Source organism: Falco cherrug, chromosome 1, assembly GCF_023634085.1.
Source record: "Falco cherrug isolate bFalChe1 chromosome 1, bFalChe1.pri, whole genome shotgun sequence".
Lineage (NCBI taxonomy): Eukaryota > Metazoa > Chordata > Aves > Falconiformes > Falconidae > Falco > Falco cherrug.
Window position 1 is genome coordinate 53,079,852 of NC_073697.1, and position 23,928 is coordinate 53,103,779.

The 23,928-nt window shown below is 39.3% G+C and overlaps 2 protein-coding genes across 7 annotated transcripts in view; one reads left to right on the top strand and one right to left on the bottom strand.

Moving 5' to 3' along the window:
• Positions 1 to 3,410: 3,410 nt before the first annotated feature.
• On the top strand, positions 3,411 to 15,298 carry ZNF518B (zinc finger protein 518B). Of its 4 annotated transcripts, XM_055701546.1 has the most exons (3): positions 3,411 to 3,577; positions 7,383 to 7,586; positions 10,361 to 15,298. In XM_055701546.1, the coding sequence occupies exon 3, from the start codon at positions 10,564 to 10,566 to the stop codon at positions 13,783 to 13,785; it is 3,222 nt and encodes a 1,073-aa protein (XP_055557521.1). In that variant the 5' UTR covers positions 3,411 to 3,577; positions 7,383 to 7,586; positions 10,361 to 10,563; the 3' UTR covers positions 13,786 to 15,298. The 4 variants fall into 4 exon arrangements, with proteins under 4 accessions (XP_055557521.1, XP_055557508.1, XP_027656484.2 ...); XM_055701533.1 differs by lacking the exon at positions 7,383 to 7,586; XM_027800683.2 differs by lacking the exons at positions 3,411 to 3,577; positions 7,383 to 7,586 and adding an exon at positions 3,980 to 4,338.
• Positions 15,299 to 17,020: 1,722 nt separating this feature from the next.
• CLNK (cytokine dependent hematopoietic cell linker) overlaps positions 17,021 to 23,928 on the bottom strand; it is a 63,545-nt gene continuing 56,637 nt past the window's right edge. For all 3 annotated transcript variants that reach the window (XM_055701572.1, XM_055701581.1, XM_027800684.2), the window contains 2 exons: positions 23,686 to 23,841; positions 17,021 to 17,644 (listed from right to left, as the gene is read on the bottom strand). In XM_055701572.1, coding sequence (XP_055557547.1) covers positions 17,498 to 17,644; positions 23,686 to 23,841 — 303 coding nt within the window. In that variant the 3' untranslated portion in view covers positions 17,021 to 17,497. The remainder of the gene's footprint in view (positions 17,645 to 23,685; positions 23,842 to 23,928) is intronic.

Genomic DNA, 23,928 nt, shown 5'->3' on the forward strand with positions numbered 1-23,928 from the left:
ACTTGCTTGAATGCTGCTTCTATTTGCCAATTAGTAGCATTACCACCAGCATCTCCTACTTAGGTGACAAGTATTACCATTACTAAGTGATGACCCTCCCTTTAGGGCCCTCAGCAGGGACCCTCACAAGTCCCTAACTAGGGTTGTGGGGTGGGTGAGTCACAGGACAAATTGAGAAGGAACAAAAGGCTTCAAGAGAAGTGGGAAATCAGAGGTCATAAAAAAAGACTAGCAAATGGCAAAGGAAAGGGGAGTGATATGGTGGTAACTGCAGCAGAATTACTCCCTTTCTGATAGTCTAAATAGGTTCAGGGCTGGAGACTAAGAGGAGCTATGATCTGGTCTGACTCATCTCTGCTAAGACAACACTCGCATGATAGGGAAAGGAATAGCTTTGAATGCAAGATTAGAAAATGCAGGGAAAGGACTGAGTTTATGTAGCTGGAAAACACTGAGGAAGATGCAAATTGACTCTCAAGCTTTCCATAACAAAGCCTCTTCTGGATGATGTTTAGTCTGGCCTTATTTAAATACTGAATAACCTATTCGAATTTGTTACAGGCAATTACCTTTCTAAGTTCAGAACAGGCTAGCTACACGTATCTACTAAAGAGTGGTAAAAGTCCTTAATGTTGTGTATCAGATAACTGATTCCATTTTACTGATATGCAGTATATTTATTGCTCTCTGGACTGTTGCAGATAAAGCTAGACGAGCTGAAAAGTAACAGTTTGACTAGCAAACTGTTTCTTCAGTTATCACTTGTGTCTTGTGTTAGAGAATATAATTTTTTAATTTTAGGAATGTCTCAAATTTTTCAGGTTTTTAAGAAAATTATCTGCGAAGTGAAGCTCACTGTTCCAAAAATTTGCAACTGCCCCGTGCTGACCAAGCTAGGAAACAAAGTATAGAATTACATGGGTAAATATTTATCTGCATGAGGTGTCCCAGCCAAACTGGGTCACCTTGATGGTGGTTTCATACAGGGTTCTTACACCCTTCAACCATTCAGGTACAACAAAATTTGACTAATTACTAAGACCCACACTATACCAATTACTAATCCTAGTAAAACTTTGTAAAGCAACTGTATTTCTGCAGCATTCTTGCTGCTTTATCTATTAATCCAGATGTCCCTGGAGTCAATCGTGCTACAGTTACTTATCTATGATGCCAGATGACAACTGGGAGGGTTTCAAAGACATATTATTTGCGCTAGGATCCTGGCTTTATCTGGGTTGTCTATGGGTATCCTTTATCCTTCCTGGACAGCTCTGTTTCCAAGAAGCAAAGTCCTTTTCTCCAGGGCTGGGTTATCCTTTAGTTTGTTTTAGTTGAGCATGTCTCAGTAAATTCTGCTACCTTATTACATTGCAATGTATAATGTGAACTAATACATATTAACAAAGTGAATACACTTTCATGTTATACAGACTGAGTGATATAATAGTTAGGGAAGTCAAATTTTCTAACACCACATAATCACCTTTGCAGAGTAGCTGACACAAGCCAGTAAGTGCAAATTGTCCCTGGTGGCTTTCATGGGGTTCACACACACAATTCCCACCTCTAAGTGTTTACATTACAATATACACTCATGATTTTTAGCCCTTTGTTATATCAATAGTCAGCTTTTCTCAGACAGAAGCTTATTTATATGAAAGGTGAGTAAAGTACCTTTGATCACCATTTTTACCTTTCATTGAACCTTTTCCACTACTATTCTTTCCTGAGCTCAGGGAACTTGAAACCACAAACAGATTTCACGATGTGGTCAAATCATATATTTACACAGCAGCATAAGGATGCTTTATTCTCTGCTCCTTTTCAAATCTCAGCATACAGCTTGTGTTTCTGAACTCCATTAACCATTAAAGTGAAAATTTCACAGAAATATATTGTAATTCCAAGATTTTGCTCCTGCACAGTACATCAGCTTGGAGCTCATTATTTTATATTTGATGTTAGGATGTTCTTCCCCACTGTGCATCACTTCTACCTATCCAAAATGTAATCTGCCATTTTACTACCTAATTATTCATTCTGATAAAGTCGTTCTGCAGATCTTCAGTGGGCTTTTGTCCTTAAGTCCCTGAATAGCTTGGTATCATCAGAAGGTTGTCACTTGAGTGTCCAGCTTCTTTTCCAAGTCACTTATGAGTATGCACTACAGCAGTGCACCTTTGACATGCTTACAAGTACTGCATGCTCACTCTCATCCCCTGTGCACCATCTTTAACCAATTATTCATTCCAAGATGTTTGGTCTTATGTAATTACTGCTTAGTTTCCTTGACAGTCTTTGCCAAAAGCATTCTAAAAATCCAAATGGGCTCTATCAGCAAGATGACATTCTTCAGAAATGTAAAAAATGTTCAATAAATTCAATGTTCCAAAGTCCACCGTTAACATTGTTTTCTTACACTGCTGATCAAATGATGTAACATCGAGGGCAACATTTCATTTTGGAACAAAAAAATTCATAGCCGAGAGGCCTCTTTTTCCCCAAAGTTCCCCCTCTGATAGATTTAGCTTTCCCTTTTTTTTGTGACCCGAAGGGCCTATCCCAAAATCTGAGATCCTTGAAGATCTGTGTTCATGTCTAGACAATGGTACGAATAGGTCAAGCCTGGTTTCTAATCATTCCAGTACAGAATCAATCAGAAGATGTAAGTTACTAGTGGTTCCTCTTATCACACAGAATCCATGAGAACAATCAGCAAAACATGGTTTTACGTCTAAGCCACATACAAAAATAGCTTCATTTTAAAGATGCCATCTGGGAAGACTCTGGGCCCTGTGTAAAATACGGTTTCCTTTTGAAGCAGAGTGGTTAGATATTGCAGTGATGTTAAAGGTACTTTTAGAGGGCAAGATGCTGGCAGTTAAAATCGTACTTTCTCCCTTCAAATTTTACTAATAACAGTTTATTTAAAGAGAAATTTGGATTTTATAGGAAGCATATGAAAATGTGCTATTACTACATCACTGCAGTACTTAACTGAGGAACCCCTGTGGTATGTTTGCTGTGTTTGCCCGCGCCACATGCTCATGAAACGTGGTGGTATCAGGGGTAATGCGGAGAGATTATTGGGAACAGCAGCTCTTCCTGCGGCCTGTTGTCCCGAGCTAGCAGGCATCAACACAACAGCGCGTCTTATACACCCTCGTCTGCCATCCTGTCGTGTTTCAACACCAACCAGCTTCTCCCACCATGGCTCGCCCTGCGCTCCCCGCGCGCTGCTGGCTCCCACGGGGGTGACAGGTCCCCACGCGGGTGCGGACTGCGCTCCCCGGGTCTCCTCAACGTGTCACCCCCAGCAGCGGGGCCTCCCCAGCGGGGCCCCCCCCAGGCCGGGCCTGGCCGCTGTGCGCAGCGCGCATGCGCCGCCGCCGCCGCCGCCGCCGCGCCCGGGGCGCCTCAGTAGAGCTCTACACGGCGCCTGGCGGGAGCGGCGGTGCGGCGCAGGCCAATGGGGTGGCGCGGCAGCGCAGCGGCCGCTGAGGTCAGTTCCGTCGCCGCGGTGGGCGGTGGGTCGTGCTGAGGCGGCGGCCCGCTCTCGCTCGCTGACGCTGCGGTAAGTACCTCAGGATGGAGCGGGGGGGCGGGAGCTGTGTGCCGGGAGGATGAGGACCGGCGCTGCGTTTCTCGTGCGGCTGGAGACGAGGGGAGCGATGGCGGGCTGGCGGGGTCTGCCGCTGAGGCAGCCAGCCACCCACCCACCCACCCACCCACCCAGCCAGCGCGCTCGCCCTTTTCTCAGCTGGTCCTTCTCCGAGCCAGGTAAGGCTCACACACCTCGCCTGTGCCGGCCAGGCCAGCGCCGCGGACGTCGGCTGCCCGGAGCCGCCCTGCCTGCCCGCCCGCGCGGCGGGCCGAGGGGTCCGAGCGGCGAGCGCGGGCTGCGGCTTGGCGGGCCGCGCGGTGCTGCCCCCTGCGGGCCGGCGGCGGCACTGCGCGGCGGCGCGGGCGTAGCCGCCTTCCCGGCGGCGGCGGCGGCGGGCCGAGGTCGGCGTGGCCTGCGGAGGGTCCGCCAGACGCCCGGCAGCCTCTGCTTGGGCAGAGGCGGGGCTCGGCCTCCGGCGACGGGCCCTAAGCGCGGGAGGACTCTCATCCCTGGGGAGGCGGCAGCCACTTCTGCGTGGGTGGGCTGGATGCCCAAGGAAAGGGGAATTTTTGGTGCTGTTGGGCGGGCGCTGCTGTCTGCTGCTGTCTTGTGGACGCCATCAAGCTGCTTCAGACTCGTCTGGACTGTGAAGCCGTTGTCCAGGTTTGTCATCTTGGTCTTCTTCCTGAAGGAAAGAAGCTTATGGGTTAGTGACTGTGTTACTGAGCAAGGTAGGGCATCCTGTATTTTGTGTTTGAATTGAATAGTTAGGCATAGGATACACTTAATTAATACTAAATTAAATTTTGTTGCAAGAGAATCGGTCATAAAGTATTACATTAGACACTTAAAATAATGTAGACCTGTAATATGACTTAGATTTTTTTCTAAATGAATGATCCAGTCTTATCATAGATGTAGCCGAAGTGTCCCAAAATGTACGTTTAATGAAAAAAGTCAGTTTCATTATTAAGGCGACTAATGGCATTTTGCAGGATTTTGCTAGCATTCTCTTCTGCATTGTTGCTACAGTAAATGGTTATAGTCGAGGCCATTTTCTTGCACATGCAGATTGTATGTGGCTCATCTTAGCAGGAATTAAATCTCTATAGACATGAATTTCAGCATCTACATAAGTGTTTTAAGGACTGGACATGGAGGGATATGTACTTTTAATGGGACTCTCTCCCATTTTCTTCAGTGCCATACTTCCTTGCTTTCTTGCTTATGCGCCTTAAAGCATAGAGTAAAGTAATGCTTAATATTAGTATGTTTTGGATATACAGAAAGATTTTGAGAATGGTTGTAAATTGTGTGATACGATGAAATGTGCAGAATAAATTTAAAAAATGGTTTATACATGTAATGATAACTGTATAAACATCTCTGAGCGCTCTCAAATACTACTTTTGATACAGTAGTTATTTGAGAATGCCTTGCTTAGCTTATTGCAAGAAGACACCAAGCAATTGAGTGCTATGTTAGAAATGTGTATCTTTTAGATACAAATAAAGCTAGGCCTCAGTCCTAGAGCCACAGAGAAGCAGACCCCCTTTTCAGTAGAGTACTGTATAGTGCATACGTGTACCTGCCTTCATACAATGCCAATAAATGTTAATGGCTGGACATTTGTTCACCTATGCATTTGAAAAATAGTGATTTAATCAGCATTTTGCATAACTTTAAGTAGTAAAAATGTTGAATGTAATTATTTTTTTCTGTAGAGTGAAATAGCTGTATATTTTATAATAAAAATAAGCTCTAAAAACCTAATGAATGGTCTTTGCTCTTTTTAATTCTCTGCATTGAGATTCCTCATTCATTTTCATGGAAAAACTTTGTGTGAATTTCAAATACAAAAAGTGTTATGTTAGCTGTTATTGTGAAACAATGTCTTTTTAAGAAGAAATAATTGTAGATAAAATTTCCTTGGTGTATTTGACTGACTTGTTTTTCATACAAACCCAATAATTTTAATTAGTACAATATATTATACTTGAGTGAAGCACTTAAGATCTCTCCCAGTCACTGGGCCTAAAATTAGTGACTAATAATCGACAGCTGCAGTTGGGTCAGTGGAACAATTAACTCTGCTTATCAGAGGTTGTCAGTTGATGTTCAATGTGTAGTATGTTGCATATATATAATTGTAAATTACAGGCATGATGATTTTAAGCTTACACAGTTATAAGCTTTTCATAGACTCAGATTTAACACACTGCATCTTCCTGATACAGTGATGCACAGTGTCTTCCAGGTCTGTTTCAACTGCTATCTTAGGGAATGACTTATGTGTGCTTTTCAGTACAAAGCAGGTGTTCATAGCTGGGTGCAGTCTGTGTGAGGTATTTGCTTTGCCAAAGTAAGGTCTTACTTATTTGATCCCATATGATAAATGCATACCGCTTTTCACAGCCATCTCATTGATAGCAGCATATAATTTGAGATACGAAAGGAACTAAAACACTGGAAAATATTTTTCTTTGAAATGATGAACAAAATATTAATGTATTTCAGGTAAATGGAAATTTCAGGCATATAGAATAATGGGAAGGCACTGGCAGTTCTTGTCTTGACAGTGGCCACATCAGTGTTTTGTAATCTACTGCAGTGCAAAAAACCTCGTAAAAAACCTTGAAGTTGGCATCATCAGGCTGCAGAGGATGTTTCTTCCTGTTTTTCTTGGTTTTAATTGATCTTTGTTTTCTAACCTTTATGTACTTTATATCCACTGTTTGAAATGCATTTTGACTCCTGCAGATCTGTTGTTCTCTGTGTGTTGAGCAGCAAGTTTCAAAATACACTAGTGTTGTGTGAAAGGCAGGATTATTTCCTTTTATTAAATGCCTGACTTTTTAATGTTGAATGGCAGGTGTTTGAGCAAGGTTGGTTTACCTTCCTTTTGTTGTCCTTTTTCCATGTGCCTCTAAATCTTTGCTGCTTCAATCCCCCCCCCCCCCCCTCCCCCAACTAGGGCTCTAATTTTTTTTCATGTCTCCAAATTCAGGTACCACCAGTTTTTTTCTGAATCCATTCCTATAAAGCCGGTGACTGGAATTAATTTTAACACTACTAGTGTCTCTTACTCCATTCTTCATTCATCCTGTTCCTCTTTGCCATTTGGACTTCATACAGACTTCTAGGTCTTGCTTTAATGATATCTTTGGATTGGTCTGTGTGCTCTGCATTTGATTGTAACTGGAAAATATCGCCTGTGTCTTTTAATTAAATATTCTGAAGCATGTCTTTGTTAACCCTTTAAATACCAAAACAAATTTTCAGGGGAATCCCTCTGGCCAGGCCCTGCCCCCCCCCCCCCCCATATGGAGCAAATGGGTGCTGGATTTTACCACCCCTCTGTCTACATTGATGACCTCATTTTTCTGAAGTCACCAGAAAAAGCAAATAACTTTTTAAAATAAGAGTGACATTACAGTGTACTGGTTGGGCTTGTTTTATCCAAAATAATGATACAGTGGACCTGTTTGCATCAAAACTTTTCTTACTAACTATTCAATGTTCAGGAAGGATTGGTGAATAACTGTGTAGGGCGACAACAGTGATTTCACTTCAGCATCAACTGGTTATTCAGTTCTTTTTTGTTTTGTGCTAGGTCTGGCTGGGGTGGGGTGAAATTTCTTCATAGCTGTTTTTACCGTACTGTGTTTTGGATCTGTGGCTGAAACAGTGCTTATACCAGTGTTTTGATTGTTGCTGAACAGCAGTTTTACAGCATCAAGGTTTTTTTTCCCCCCCATCTCTGCCTCAACTGCAGGGAGTAGGCATGCAGTGGACAAGAGTTTGGGAGGTCATGCTGCTGGGACAGCTGACCAGAATTGGTCAAGGGGATATATTCCATACCATACAATATTATGCTCGGCAACGAAAACTGGAAGTAGAGGAAGATGGGGAGAGTGAGCTTGTCTTCCAAGGTGGCTGTTGCTCAGAGACTGGGGCATTGGTCTGCTTGTGGAACATGGTGAGTGATTTCCTTCGCATCACCTCCCTGCCTCTTTCCTTGACCTGTTAAAGTGCCTTTGTTCTGACCCATAAGCTTTCTTGATGCTTTTCTCCAGTTCACTGCCCTTCCTACTCAGGGAGGGGTGGAGAGCCAGCGAGCAGTTGTGTGGCTGCTTGGCTGCTGGCTAGGATCAACCCACCACACATCTGAAACACAGTTACAGTAACTCCAGCAACATTCAAAACCTGGGTTCTAGCAATATTGTATTTGTCACAGGTGTGAATGAAAGCTTGGTTTTGGGGTTAAAACATGACAAACCTGTTTGCTTCTACTTTCATATATAAAGCTGTTTGAGTTAAAAAAGTTTAGAAGGATTACTATCCTGTTGTTTGAATTATCTCTGTTACGCTTTTTAGTGTCCTCTTGGGCTGAGCAGCAGCTCAGATCTGTCTGGTAAATTGGAACATTCTTAAAATGTTTGACAGCATTTCTTGAACTTTCTTGCTCTTTAAAGGTGGTGGATCCTTCTTCATATTGTCCCATAATGTGATGTTTATAGTCATATAAAAATAGAAGAAATAGTAATTAAAAAATACAAGAAAAAGGGTTTTAATATTGTTTTTTTGTGGTCAAGGTTGTTGATGGCATAAAATGCTCTATGCTTATCAGTTCGTATGGAAGGCCTTTTCAGTATCAATGGATAGCTGTTAACAGAAAAAAAAAAGGGCAAATATTGATCAAACTTTCAAATGCAATTTCAGTTTGTTCTTAAAGCTGTATAGAACTCTTCAAAGACTCTTTGGTTTGGATCTTGAGCTTATCAAGATCTCTTATCTTTGTCCCAAAATAAAACAGTGAATCTCCTGAACATAGGCTTACCGTCACACTTGTGTGTCAACAAGGTTCATCTTAAGTCTTAAGAAGTGATGTTAGTAGGGGAAGAATAGTCCACCTGAGTCTACCAGAAATGTATGTCTTCTTTCCTCTATGTCCTCTATTATCCAGATTCTAAAATGTTACACTAGAACATTAGACTTGCTTAAGACAAGTTTTCAGACCATGATGTAATAGTCATGTATACTTGCTTCCTTCTTGGGAGCCTGCCATTGATTTGTTTTTCACATGGGGATATAAAGGTTTTTTTACATAGGGGTATACAGCTGTCTGCGTTGCAATGAAATGAAGTTGCTACGCTCTTAAGAACTACCTGCTGAGGAGTTTTGCAGGGGTGCTGGCTGCCATCCATCTGCTAAAGAATGAAAAGCCCATTATGTTGTCCCTAACCAGTTTTGTAACTTTATTTTTACTGTTGTTTGGGATTACATCAGTATACTTGCTCTTAGCAGAGCCTTACCTTTAGGGCAGCATTCCTATAGCAGTTAGGGATTTTTGGCAGATGAGCACAGGGAGATGCAGGAAAAACTTTCTGGATCAGGTGCTTACTCCTGTCAAGCCATTGTGGAGATGTACCATAGTGTAAAGCTTTCCTCATTCATGTAGGATTATTGTAATAGGTTGCTGCTTAAGTGATCGCAGTGCTGTGCTTGTGGAGCCCAAATCGGGTCCTGATTTCTGTAGAACAGATTTGTAGAGGAACTGGATTTCAGAAGTAGAAGCCTTCTCTAGGATATATTGTTATCTAAAGGAACCTGGAAATAACCTCATGAAATAGGGTCACTACATGAATGCAGATGTGTGCAACAGTATGTCTGTAAGTAAGAATGTTTGAATAAGGAAGAGGTAATTTTAGTTGTTGCTGTTAGCTTTGGACTTTGTTTTGTTTTGTGTGTGTCTGACTACTATAGTTGTTCATTTTCCAAATAACAGTGGCCTCATAGTCTTGGCAAAAGCTTAAAGGCTGAGATCTTGTTCATGTTAAATATAGAAGAGAGACAGTTAGAGTGCTGGAACCTGTGGGGCCAAATCTACTGCACCAGTTAATGTGGTTTTACACTGATACACTGGTATTACTGTTCTCCCTCTGCCTTCTGTTGCGTTGTTTATTTTGCTTGATTGACACATTCTGTATTGCCAGGATGGAATGAATTATTTATATACTTGTCCACATACATAGAAGTGATTGCACTGTGATATTTATAAAGTGAAAGTAATTAATTTTGCAGCTGCAAAAGTTTTGACTTCATTACTTTGAACACATGTGAAGTATAAATCACATCTTGTTATGAATTAGTGTTCAAGACTGTTCGAGTCTGAAACATGGGCACTGATTAGAAAAGAACTTCCTTCTGTACTTCAGGAATTTCCATGCTAACTTAAAATTCCTTATATTTAAAAACAAACTCACAGTTGCCTGTTTCTAGTAACTATTGTTAGCCACTCTCCCTTTTCCTGCTGAGATTCACAAATGAGTGGCACTTGCAGTGTTTCATATCTTTTCCCCGAGTTAAGGGCTGTATATGAACTGAAATCCTATTCTGCTGCTCAGTTCTGTTACCAGGTGTCTTTCCTGTTAGGTTTATAAATACATGTCTTCAATGTAAAATATTTTATGATTTGGAAGAAGTAGCATGAACTCTCTAGGTTTTGATGCATAGCAAATAATTTTATGAATTTATGAACATTTTGAAGAAAAGCAAATGTTGAAGGATTATTTGATTGGGTATGTTTTGCTTAGAGTTAATGGTGGTATGTGTAGAATACAGTCAGTGGTATATCAACAGTAGACTTGCACTCCATAATTCAACTGTAGTCCACTAATAGTTACTAGTTCATTGTATTTCAGCAATTGGTGAATCATTAACTGACTTATTTTTCTGCTTTTTATTCTTCAGTGCTAGAAGCTGATAAAATTAAGAACATGGAATATAATACGGATGCAGTTGCTTGAGCACCGTTTCTTCCAAGGTCTATATTCTGCAGATTGGTGGCCTGAATGATTGATTAATGAGCAGCATACACAAGGCTAATATCAAGAAAACATTCAATCTGTTGATGCTCTGTTTGACAAAACTGGTGCAGAGTCACGTCTTCTGAAATGCAGTTGAAAAAAATGAGGGAAATTTTACCAAGATTGTACCCTGGCCAAGTCAATGATAAAAATAATTCTTTAACTACATCCCCAAAGCAATCTCCTGAGGATAAAACAAATCCATCAAAAGGGGATGATGACCAAAACTGTTGCTACCAAGGGACTGAGGCTGAGAACAATCAGTTGTCACTGATAAGCTGTATAAAATGCAGAAGTGTTCAGAGAATTTCAATGCAAGATACAGAGAAGCATAAGAAGTTTGGGTGGACTGAAGACAAAAATTTCATCTGCAAGAAGTGCAGTCATATTACACCACCAGTTTTCCATTTTGTTCCTGAGGGTGCCAATGCTGTTGAAAAACATGAAAAGAAATCCCCAAGTAAAGCCCAGAGAACGTTTAAAGTTAAAAACTTTCTGCCAGGTAAATACTACTGTGATAAATGCAGGTTTTCAACAAAGGATCCTTTACAGTATAAGAAGCATGTAGGTCAACATGAAGAAATTAAATTTATCTGTTTCCACTGTAGTTACGTATCCTACACCAAAGGAGAATTCCAGAGGCATTTGGTAAAACACACTGGGGTTTTTCCATATCAGTGTGAATACTGTGAATATGGTGCTGTTAGACATGACTATATAGTAAAGCATACAAGAAGAGTACATGAAACACCCACAAAACGGCTGTCAAAAAATATCATAAACCACAAGCAAAAGAAGCAGAGTCAAAGCATTTTATTTGAAAAGCAGAAATTTGATAAAATTCCTTTTCAGAATGAACTTCCAAATTCGTCTTCAAATATGGTTTGTGAGGTTCCAGGTAAAGCAACTAAAACAGTCTGTTTGTCTCGTGATGTAGAATGTAGTGTAAACATGGCACCAGTCCAGGATAAAACAGTATTGGAGCCATCTGAAATAAGCGTATGTGAGAATCAAAGTGTGGAAGTTGAGGTTTATTCTCCAAAAACAGAGCCTTTAGAACCTGGGATGCCTTTAACAGTAATTGCACCATCTGAACTTGTAGTTCCTTCTAACTGCTTAGCCCAGATAGTAGAGATTAAAATAGTGAATGGAGCACAACAGCTGGTTCTTAAACTAATTCCTATGAAAGAAGCGACTTATAAACCTGTGAACAATCCTGAAGAGGAACTTGAGAATCAAGGTATGGAACGATCTGCAGAAGGACGAAAAACATCTTCTGTGTCTCAGAATGAGTTACTAACCATGGAAGTGAATGTTGACAAACTCTCCAGCGTTAGTAGCCAGCTTAATTTGGATAGTACCTATGACAAGAATTCTGAATGTCTTTGTTCTTCTGATTCTCAAATCTCAGACTATAACTCTGTATCTGTACATAGGGAAGAGGCGTCAAAATTGTGCTTTCATTTAGTGAAAGGTATTGATGTCCATTCAGGTGTTATAGAACTTTGTTCTCAGTCTCTGGTGATTAATAGTACCGAAAAAAAAAATAATCTCAAATCCTCACGGTGGGAAGTAGATGGGAAAAATAATTTACATTATGACTTGTATTGTTATGAAGAAGGTGCGGATATACCCTGTCCAAAATATGCTGCTATTTCTGAAGATAAAAGTTATGAGAACACTTCAGTAGAGGCTGCTCAGGAGGGCAAAAAATCTTCTGTAGTCCTTGAACAAAAGGATCCATTGCCTCTAAAAAGTGATGACAAAGAGTGTAGGAGTCTGCCAGTCAGCTCTACAGAGACACATTTAGCTGGTAATGGTTTTGATAAAAAAAGTGTTACACCTTCTGAAGCAAGAAAAAACCTGAATGTTACTAAAATTCCACCTTGCAAGGACCTGACTTTCGACTTCAGCAAAGCAAAGAGAGCTGAAACAGTAAGTCAAAAGAACAGTCATCTTGTGGAATCATTAGAACTACAGAAGATGGAAAATAAAGGCAATCCTCTTGAAGGACCTGTTATTTCGTCTGTGTTTTCTCTTAGCTCTGGAGCTGAAAATGTTCCAGAGGGTGTCAGATGGGATGACACAACATGCAGTAAGAAGTCAGCAACATTACTGTGTAGAAAGATTGCTCAGCTTATGTCTGCTGCTGAATCTAACATGAAATCTATGCCTATGAGATGTCAAGCTTCTAGTAGAAAGGTGCTTTTCCATCAAGAAAATTCATCAGGCTGTGAGAGAGTTTCTGCTGCTGAAGTGGAACAGCCTGCATCTTTGCCTCCAGGGCATGGTGGAAACAGTGTCATTAACAGTGAAGAACACAGTAAAGATCAGTTCCTTACATTTGCAAGAACATCTAAAAGCAGGGTAACTAAAAATTCCCATGTTGCTACTCCAGTGTTTATTCCCAAAGGGACAATGCTGAGAGTGCTGAATGCTACTAGCAGTCAAAACTCAAATGGAATAGAAAACAGGAGTGAAACATCAGCTTCTGTGTATTGCAATGAAATGTTTCTGCCTCGCCCAGTTCCTGTCAGTGTTTCTGAGACAGTTAGTAATTTGCCATGTTTGCCTAATCAGAGTGAATGGAATGCTGAGTCCCGAAGTATATCACTCAGGCAAAGACCAAGGCGAGAGGCAGGTGTTAAAAATCATAGCAAACAAACTGGTGTACCATTTCAGAAAAGCAGTGATTTGAATAAGCAAAGCAGACCCTACTCAAAAAGTCAACTAGGTCCCAAAAATAAGGCAAAACAATCAAGCTTCAGGGAACTTTCTAAGAGGAAAACAAGAACTCAGTCGGAGACCAGTTCTGACATGTCTTATCTGTTGACAGCAAGACGTCTTCGGCTTGTCCCTCTGAGAATGAATCAGTTGATAAAATGCCCTCGTCGTAACCAGCCAGTTGTGGTACTAAACCATCCTGATGTTGACTCACCAGAGATAATTAACGTCATGAAGACTATCAACAAGTATAAAGGTCAAGTCCTGAAAGTAGTTCTGTCAGAAAGGACAAGTAGTTGTCTGGGTGTCAAACGTTACCGAAAGCGTCTTACTCTTCAGAATGTTGAGATAGGAAACCAAGTGAAAAAACAGAGTATGCTAAAAATGAAACTAAAAAAGACCCATAAAAACAACTACCAAGTGGTGGAAAATTCACCAGCTGAAACACTTCAGTGTCTGTTTAAGTGTTGGTTTTGTGGAAGAGTATATATGGACCAAGAAGAATGGATAAGTCATGGGCAGAGGCACTTGATAGAGGCAACGAAAGGCTGGGATGTTCTGTCTCTTTCAGCAAAAAAGCACTAAGTGAGAGACTAGGGGTGGTTTCCCCTCTTATGTTTAATGAGTGCCACTAAGTTACTTGGAAAGGAAGACTGAAATAACTGCTTTATTTTGCCAAAAGGTCTCCACTGTTAGCAAAGTGCAACAAGAGAGCAGAGTTATAGAGATACAGAAAAGCTGATAGTGAGGATTAAGCACTACTTTGCACTCCCGTGTGTGAAATTTGTATTTGAGGTCAACTTCATCTGTTTTGTAGGAGAAATTTGTAAAAGATTTGCTATGCAAACTTCTTTCTGGTTACCATTTTCTGTGCTAGTATACTGTGCTGTAACTAGTTTGTGCTCAATCTGTATGAATTAAAATCTTAGACAATGAGATCTTTGTAAATTTAACAGGGTTTAGTTTGCTTTATTACAGTGTAGTGTTTCAGAGATCAAGTGTATGTGTACTGAAAAGCACCTTTGATCCTCTCTGGGCAGCAAGTGTGTATCATAGGTTTTAGTGGCAAATTAAGCACCACACACAAAAAGTAAAACTTACATTTTTAAGTGGTGTGTTTCAAGTACTTCTGCTGACCTCAGAGGAGACAAAAGGGTGTAAATGAAGAATCTGTGGGATCGGTTACTCTCACTAGGTCAGATAGCACTAAAAAGTTTTTACTTTGATTTAGTACTTGAAGTTTTGAAGTCTTTAGCTAGCCTGTATTGAGTAGATGTGAGAGCAGCACACTGTCAGCTTTCTGTACCGTCTTTGTTCTGAACAGGCAGATTCGGAGATACCATCAGGCTTGGACCGACAGAAGAGAAGCTTTTCTCTAGATCATCTCAAGGCTGTTCTGAAATGTAAGGAAGTAATAGCAAAACATAAACCCTTTATCACCGTGTGTGTAGCTTGATAGAAACACGTTTGCAGAATTAGGCATTTGGTTAGAACTCTAGTCTGTGAGGTAATACTTATTTACAGGGGGAACTTGCTGAAGATGAAGAACTTTCAAAATGGAAAAAACATGTTGCACAGCTTTTACATTGACAGTGTTGAACCAGATTCTCAGTGCAGTCTTTCGTCCTCCTTAATGTCAAGAATTTAGATGTTAAAATACACTTTTTGTAGGCCTCAATTCATACAAGCATGTGCCTAGTTACATACCTATGTCTGATTTGTATCTACTGACTTCAGTGCAGTGTGAACGTTGCTCAGTTGCTAAAACACTTTCCTAAGTCAGGGCCAAATTTCAGGTTTTTAGTAAAGAGGAGGGATGGATGAGACTGAAGTCTAATGTTTCTGTACGTGAACAAATGTTTTTCTTCATTGTGTCAATTTTATGTAATTTTAAGTAATTTTAAAATCATATGGAATGAACTATATTGAAGCACATATTTATAATTCAAATCACTTCGCATTTTTACAGATTAAGAAAATACTGACTAATGCTGGATGTTTGTTCCATGTTTGAACTTGGACTACTCTAGAAAAACTGGTAGTCCCTAATTCTTTTCACTGTTGGTGCATTTTTGTAAACAGTTTAAGCTAGGAATATTTTTTTATATACTCCAGCAGATTATACATTGTTTTGATAAAGTATGTATTTGCATTGAAATGTAAATATTTTAAAACTGCATCTGATTGAGGCTTATTTTCAAAGCCAGTTAAAACATAGCTTTCCCACCTTTTTGCAATACAGTGTTAAAGTCCTTCAGACAGCTGGTGCTTTAAGTCAGATCTTTTTCATCATATACACATAGAAAATTTTTGTATCATTTGTATCAGACTAACCTGTTCCACAAAATAACCTTCCTTTTGTCTGTTTTGTCAATAATAATGAAATGACAGTTCTCATTTTATATTCAAATGGAATTATATTTTTTTAGATGGGTGCACTAGAGGGTTTTTTTTCACTTCGTATACTTCAATGCCAAACCTAACAGTACCACTTGCATTTTTGATGGTGAAAATAGCATCCATTTTAAAATTGTCATATCACATATAAATGTTGAGATTGTTAATGTAAGAAAATATGGTTAAAATTCCTCCTTTGTTTTAACTCCTTCAATTCAGATTATGGTTTGAGTCAATTTTGTTTCTGTAGAAGCTACTAAATAAATAGTTTTGAATTTGCTTCTTAAGAGTTGTCACTGGCAAAACTAGAACATTCCTCATGAAAGCTATACTGGGCAGGGCAGGGGAAGTGTTGCTGCTCAGCTTTATGAAATCTAGGTGGTTTAAGTGTACTAGTAATGCTTGTCTTCTGTAAGCAAGTTTGCTGTTTCAGTAAACATCTGCAATGCTTTGTATGTCACTGCCTTAATCTAGCTGAATTGTTAAGCTGTGGGGGTTTTTCATGTGTTTAATTTAGAAAATATTTTTTTTGTTTTAACATGAAAACCATTTGCAAGTTGAATTGTATGATGGTTACAAAACTCTTAAAGCATATTGTCATGCCTCTATGAGCTTTGCCAAACTACTTAGCAGCTTCTGTTTTGTTGATTTTCATTCTTATTAGATATGTCATGTCAGAATAATTCCCTTCAAGTTTAATAGTCTTAGTGGTTTGAAAGAAATAATTATAACGAATGTTCTCTTGCATTTTGATGCAGCATTAAGAAATAAAAGGTTATGAGGAATAACAATGAACTGCTGAATTTTTTTAGAGCTAGTTTGTGCCACTACACACTACATCCATCATAAATTGGGTTGGAATGTCACGTTTTGGGCTTCAGTGTTTTTATTAGTCTTGTTCTATTCTGTAAGGATAAAGTAACTGAGGTTGTTTTCTGGGTATATTCCAGTTACCTAGTCAGACTTCTGGGTGTGCTTAGAAAGGAAGATTATGGACGCTTTGCTGAAAAATACTGGTTTGCCTTTCATATCTTAATTTAGTTAAGCCTTCCAAAACTCAAATTATATGACTAAATAATACCATAGTTTTTTGCTGGAACAATACTACCTTGTTGTCTTTGGTACACACTGGAACATGGTTTCTTGCTGAGTTTGAAGCACATCTGTTGTTCTTAATAAAGATTTTTATCTCTGTGTTTGCACATGGTATGAATTCAAAGGGACTGTTTGCGTAATAGTCCTAGTAGGTGTTTGAAGGCTCAGATACGGAATACAACTATCTGCTACTTAAGTTGAAGAGTAAGTGTCAGTTAAGTAATAGAATTCACATCATTAAAGCTAGCTTTATAATCTGCTGCAATACCTGTGAACATCAGTTGATACCCACTGACCTCAGTAGCTGCTGAGCACAGCTTGTTACTCTGCAAACAGACACAATGAATGAAATTCTTAAAACAGTGAGTACTTAGATAAATAGCATTTCAAATGTGTTTTTAAAAGCAAGAATGTTTTTTCTTATATGAGTGTAGTACGCTTTATTAGGTTTTGCTACTAACTGAGCTTCAGTGACATTTCGGTAAGGAAGATGGAGTCTGTTTTTTGTCTCATGTTAGAAGGTAGGGTACAAGATAATTCAGTCATTGTCAAGATACCAGGGGTCAGTCCTCTCTTAATACTTTTCTGTGAATTACTTTAGGCATATACTGTACCGGTATCCTCAAAGTTAGAAAGAGATTAGAAGAATCAAAAAATGGAGTAGATCTGTATTCTCAGTTGGAGTCAAGTTTGGTGGAGCATTTAGAATGCTTTGTAATATGGGGAGCTTCTCAATCAATGGCTAATCAGATTTTTGAGACATGTCAATTGTTCTGTTTACATCTATACAAACGAATCAGTGACATTAAGGCAGAAAACATCTTCTGTGAGATTTGAATGGATATGTGAGGTAGCACCGTTCTCTCTGGATTCCTGACTTATCCTTTCCGTCGATGAGTGTAATAGGAACATATTTGTAGAAGTCAATGATCTCTTTCACAGAATTAAATTTCTGGGGGAAAAAGAAAAATTATAATCAGTGACTGAAAACAAAATTGCTAGATGGTTTTATCTATAACATTGACTTGCAAATAGCAGTGTTAGAAATATCTAATGTTTTGCATAGAATTATGATCTGAGTAGATGGAAGCAACCATAAAAGGAAAAGCACCAGATTTTAATCCTCTTCCTTCCTTTGTGTGTCTCTGTCTTGTGTAGGACAAAGTAAGTGGTAGCTTAGGGCAAAAGGGGAGCGTATCTAAGCCCTGAGAGTGCACTATCACCTGTAAGAGTTTGTGATGCCAGATATGATGATAGATTTTGAAAAGGTGAAGCAACTATAAATCATTACTACCTTTACCCTGTCAAAAGCTACACTTACTTAGCAGTACATGAAATTTTACACTGCAAGTTCCTTTGTAGCTTTTATTTTCCCATTCAGTTTACTGAGAAAGTTGCTATAAAATCCCTTTAATGTGTAGAACAAGAAGGGTCTCAGCAGGGTTTTAGTCTTGTTCTCTGGTACACAGAACAATTACATCCTCCATTCCTAAAATGATAAAGGTGTGGTTCAAGATTCCCGGGTTTGGTCAAACAGCAATGGAAAGCTATCCAGGATATTTATCCTCATCTGTCCTGCTGGGAGTCTCAATTGTACTATTCCAATGGTTAGCAGTCCTTCAGTTTAAATAGTTCTTCCTTGTGTGTAACTTCCAAGCTCTCATCACACTACTAAGTTGTCATTGCACCGCTGTTTCTCCTCTTGAGCTGTTCTTTGGACTCACTGGTATTAAGAACTGTACGCAGTAATGCAGGCTTACTGTGACATTTATACATAGCCTGTATCTACATTACTTCACATTTACAGTAAGCATGGTCATTCATTGTGTATGTGATGGGATCTCATGCCTCAGGTAGCCTCTCATCTCTTGATCCACACCTAGTTTATAACAAGAGAATCTGATGAAATCTGTGATTCAGTGAAACTGTTCCTGTATTATTTTAAGATGAAAGTTACTTTATTTCAAAACCAGTGTGCTAATTTTTTAAAAGTGTTGTTTTGATGACTTTTACTCGTATGCATTTGCTCTGCTTTGCTGTAATTTCTTTGCCTTATGTTCAAGGCCCCTGTTGCTGCCAGAAAGCTAGGCAAAACTGTGGTTTGCATTTCATGCCATACCAAAGTAATGGTAACTTTTTTTTTTTATTCTAAAGTTACTCCTTATCAGTTCTTTTCCTGTTTTCTAATATTTTTTTGTTGTTTGGAAAGTTTAGAAGTCTTACTGTAATTATTTATTTGCTTCAGAAATTTAACTTGGCTTCACTTGGCTAACATCCCATTATTCATCACTGTACCTTCAAGGTGTAACTGGTAATGAGGGAAAAATGGCTCAGATGTTACTTAGATATTTTTCCTGTTTTATTTCATCCTGTACTCTTTTATTTTTAGTGAGATTTGAAATACTGAGCTCTGAATCTCTTCAGGGCTGCTAGAACATGAAGTTGACTTGGACATCATAATGATGAGCACTGATGGTCCAGAATGTTATGTCTTCAGCTCTTTTAATGCTACCCCACGCTTTGCTAGATGTAAAAACACCTGAAGACATAAAGCTGAAGAAAATTCAGTACTTCAGATGTGTTCATTTCCCTTCACTGTCTGAAGGGTCTCAAAGTGATCTCTGCTGTCACAGGAATGTCTTATCTGCTGGTCTCCAAACTGGTCTGGGAAGATAGCAATTAGGGTCTCAAGGATTGCTTGCGAAAGGTTTAGTTTTGAATTGTGTTGGGGTGGTGGTAGGACTCTGGACTGTAGGTCACGCTTCCTGAATGAGAGCAGTTCATCCTTGAACTATCGTTTCAGCTGTGGACAAGATGTTTAAAAGGTAAAACATCTGTCTTGGTTAAAAGTATTAGAATCCCCTGACAGATGTTCACTGTGCCCATTTTCCTGGTGGTAACTTCTGACAACACTTTCAGTGGAAGGCATTGTAGAAGTGTTTCCTTATCTACTGTGATGAGTCAGGCCAGTTTAACAGCTGATGAGGGTAGGTGGAGCGTATCCATTTGACTCACATTGAGATGAACTGAGTTGAAATGATGTGACTTTGAATGACTGGTGGTTTGAAAATGAAAGTTAGTTGCAAATGGTGATAGGGAGTGGTGAGAATGGAGGAAACACCTGTGGCCACAGCAGTGAAATCCAGAGATACACTTCGGCCTGTGCTCTTAAGCTTGTGTGTAAAACAGGCAATGAGAGAATCCTACTTCTGGCTTTAATTTTTAGTTACTGCATTGTGAGTTGAGCCTGATGCTGCAATGGCAGTTTTGCAAAGGAGATAAAAAAAAATTTACGTTTTGTCATGAGCAGGTTTAAATGCGAGCAAGGTTTTGATTTCTTTGTCTTCAAAAGAACAATGTACATGAAAAGCAGCAGCGTTACAGGTATCTCTGGATCCTTAATATTGAAGCTAACTGGAACAGAGGAAGGCAACAGCCAAGTAAAGGGTGCTCAGGAGAGCAGTTTTGAATGTAAATGCCTAAATTCCATATACGTCCCATTTGGGGATCTAGTCTTTCTTTTGTAGCTGTATGTGTTTTGGCCTTTAGTGAGCTCGGTTTAATTTATTAAATATGTATGTAGGTGTGAACATCTGTGGCTAAATTGCTAGCAAAAGATAGAGCTCCACTAACAGAATGGTGTTGGTTTTTTTTCTATACATGTATTCATTATATCCCAGCTTGGTACTAATCTAGCTGCATGGAATTTCAGTTACTTCTAACATAAACAAAAGTCTGATGATCAACACTTCCCACCCCCACCTTATGGCCTTACAGGGCTACATGAGAGCTAATGATGGAAGCACTCATAAAATTTGAATTATATAATTAAAAAAAATGTTAATTGAAAATCTTCTTTGATACAAAGTGTTAAGAACTCATAAATGGTATATGAAAAATCAAAAGGTGGAATAGTATGGAGAAAACTTGGAAAAATTATGTGTAAGGAAAATCATGTTTTTAATGGATGCAAAGACTAATCCAAAAGTGAAAACCTACTGCATAAAATCTGTAAGACTGAACCTTTGAATAAAATCACTAACTGAGAAATGTAATAGGTCTGCACTTGTTGTCCAGGTTTCTTTCTCTTTTGCAGATGAAGAGGGAGTATTCAGCTAATTTAGATAAAGCAGCTGGTCTGTCTGCACTGCACACCGCAAGATTTAGTGTAACAAAGGGTTTCCCTGTGGAGGAACGATGCAGAGTACTCTAAAGCATTCTAACAGGCATTGGAAAATTATAGGCAGCAATTTTGCTGTAATTCACAGCCTTACAAATAGTTTTCACCCTTCTGAGATAAGAACCTTAAGTGAGGTGCAGAAGTTGAGGTGACAGTTTTCAAGAAAGGGCATTTTGGGGAATCCTTTGAGACTGCCTGAGATGGAAGTAGCTCTTCTGAACAAGGCTGATGCCGCTGATTTTTCATTATTGCATATGTGCTTTGTGCCTAGTTAATTCTATGTTCATGTTTGCTGCTGACAATAATGCACAGAAGTAGGAGGCTGCTGCCTCTGTGGCTCTCTGGTACTACACATAACTGACGAGCAAGACAAATCTTAAAAGTTTTTGGTTGTAGTTGATTTATGGGAGGATTTCTGCGTTAAAGAGAAAAAAATATAATAAACATAAGGCTTAAGGTAGCATGTTGTGGTGACAAATTTGGCCTGGTAGAGCCAAGCCTTAGACATACTGTTGGTTGTTAATTAGACGCTTGAAATCTTTATTCCGGAATTGTAACTTTCCAATTTGACTGTTGCAAATCCAGACGCACTGTTTAAGATGCATGCTTTCTGTGTACAAGTCATGTATTTTGGTGTTTCCTGAGAAGGGAGGGATTGTGTTTTCCTTCCTTTTAGTTCAGTAAAAGTTGTTCATGTATTCAGGTAATTTTCTAGTTGCCTTAATTGTTAAATCTGTTAAAATTATGACAATACAGTTTTATGTCTTTATTCTGTAGACCACTAAACATGTACATTATCCTGTAGTGTACCATATTTCAGTTCCATTCTTTTAGTGACTCACTATTTCTGATACGAGCATTTTTTTTTTTTTTTGAGGGCTGTTATAGGAACCATGGGAAACTAAATCTCCTGGAGTTTAGGAGAAAGTAAGTTATCTGGGAGGTTCAGTTCAGAAATGCAGCCAATGCTTTATGGAAGACTGATGGTTCACTACAGCAGTGCCGGGATGATGGTACCTGCAGTACAGTTCTTGATTTGTTATACCCTTGGATGATGGTAGCTGCAGTACAGTTCTTGATTTGTTATACCGTTTTGCTTCCCAAACTGTTTCAGTATGCTCGAACAATGGAGGATATTTCCCCCCCTCATTGTTAAACCAATGTTCTTGAAGAACAACTTGCCAGTAAACCTTGCTCCCTATCTCTGAAAGCTCGTGGATCCTATTCCATTGTCCAGTTTTCAGCTGGGATGGACTCAATTCTTAGGAGGTAGTGCGGTGCTGTGTTTTGGCTTTGGTGTAGAGACTTTTCAGTTCCTCAGGCCTTGCTAGTGAAAAGGCTGGAGGGCACAAGGAGCTGAGAGGGGACACAGCCAGGACAGGTGACCCGAACTAGCCAAGGGGATATTCCATACCATGGGACGGCATGCCCAGTATATATAGCTGGGGTCTGGCTGGGGTGGGCAGGTCGTTGCTCGGGGGCTGGCTGGGCACCGGTCAGCGCATGGTGAGCAGTTGTGTTGTGCACCACGTGTTCCTTTCTTCCTTTCCCTCCCCTCTGGATGTTATTCTTTCCCTTCCCCTTTTCGTTATAACTGGTATTGTCATCATTGTTAGTGGTCTTTCATTTTCATTCTGTTTCAATTATTAAATTGTTCTTATCTTAACCCTCGAGTTTTACGTTCCTTTCCAACTCTCCTCCCCATCCCTCTGGGTGAGGGGGGAGTGAGCGAATGGCTGCGTGGGGCTTAATTACCAGCCGGGGTTAAACCGTGACATCCATGGTTTTTTTAATAAAAATCCAAACATAAATCTTGGACCTGCCAAATTTCTGAAGTCATCTTGGATCAGTTTTGATTTCAGGGTTTTTTTTTTTTTTAGTCTACATATAGAAAAGATAAGTTTTGAGAGTATTGACATGAATGAAAAGGACATAATTGAAGATTCAGCTACAGAGGCTTTGACGCTTCACCTTAGCTGCATAGCTAATAACACTCATAGTAGGGTGTTGCTTTGCTTTTTTGCTGTACAGCTGAGCGTTCTTTTAAATTCTTTTTTTATCACATCTTTGTAGAGATTATTCAGTTTTATCTTTTTTTTTCCCTTTTGTGAAAGACCTGCAGATACAGTACTCGTTATTTAACTATATAGGTAGAAAAATAGTTAGACTCTTACTAATATAATTGAATTTAATTATGTAAAAAAGCATTGTTAATCTAAAGGAATTTTCTAACTGGAATGTACCATATCTGGAAGACTGATTGGTGGTGACTCACATGATTTGATTGCTTCTGAATATCCATTACAACTTTTGTCCTATTTCCTCTTTTTTTTTTAAAAAAAATCTTAATTTGCCTTTTGCTGCGTGAGACACACAGTAAAAGATATTACGTAGCAGTAACAGCAACAGGCCATGCTGTCAGATATGTGGAGTTCTATATATTTTAAAATATCTGCTTATATTATAGCAAGTTAAAAAATATGCTAAAATAATATGTGTACCTGGAAGGGGAGGACTTTTCTTTCCCGTTTGCTTTGCAGGTGCTGCTTAGAGTAGGTAGAAGCATTACAAGTACTTAGGAAATTTTCACATTGATTTAAATCTGAATGTGAGCATGGTATATGACATTCAGTTTTAAATTACCATCTTGAAGTTGCTTGAAACTTTGAGATATACTTGAAACGAGAGTATTGTAAAAGAAACTTCAATGAAACAGCCAGTTTATGTGGGAGAGTTTGTAACTAATCCTTAGTGTTAAGAACTTGTGAAGTGTAACATAAAAGCAATAGACTGTTAGGTGGGGTTTTACTTACTACATCTCCTCTGAGGCCTGTTCCCAGTGCATATTGTTGACTCTCTTCCAGAAAACGTATTTTAATATTGTATACTCTTCTTCCATAATAGACAACCAAAACGTATGGTTCAGCATTTGATTTCTTTGAACAATCTCTAACCAAAAATGTCTCATCCTGTATGACACAGATTTGTTACAGATTGGTTAGTTTACAACAAAACTTGTAAGCAATCACAGACAGTTTATAGACATGTTGTCCAAG

Coding starts and splice junctions, on each gene's coding strand:
- ZNF518B (XM_055701546.1), top strand. CDS start 10,564: ATGCAGTTGAAAAAAATGAGGGAAATTTTACCAAGATTGTACCCTGGC.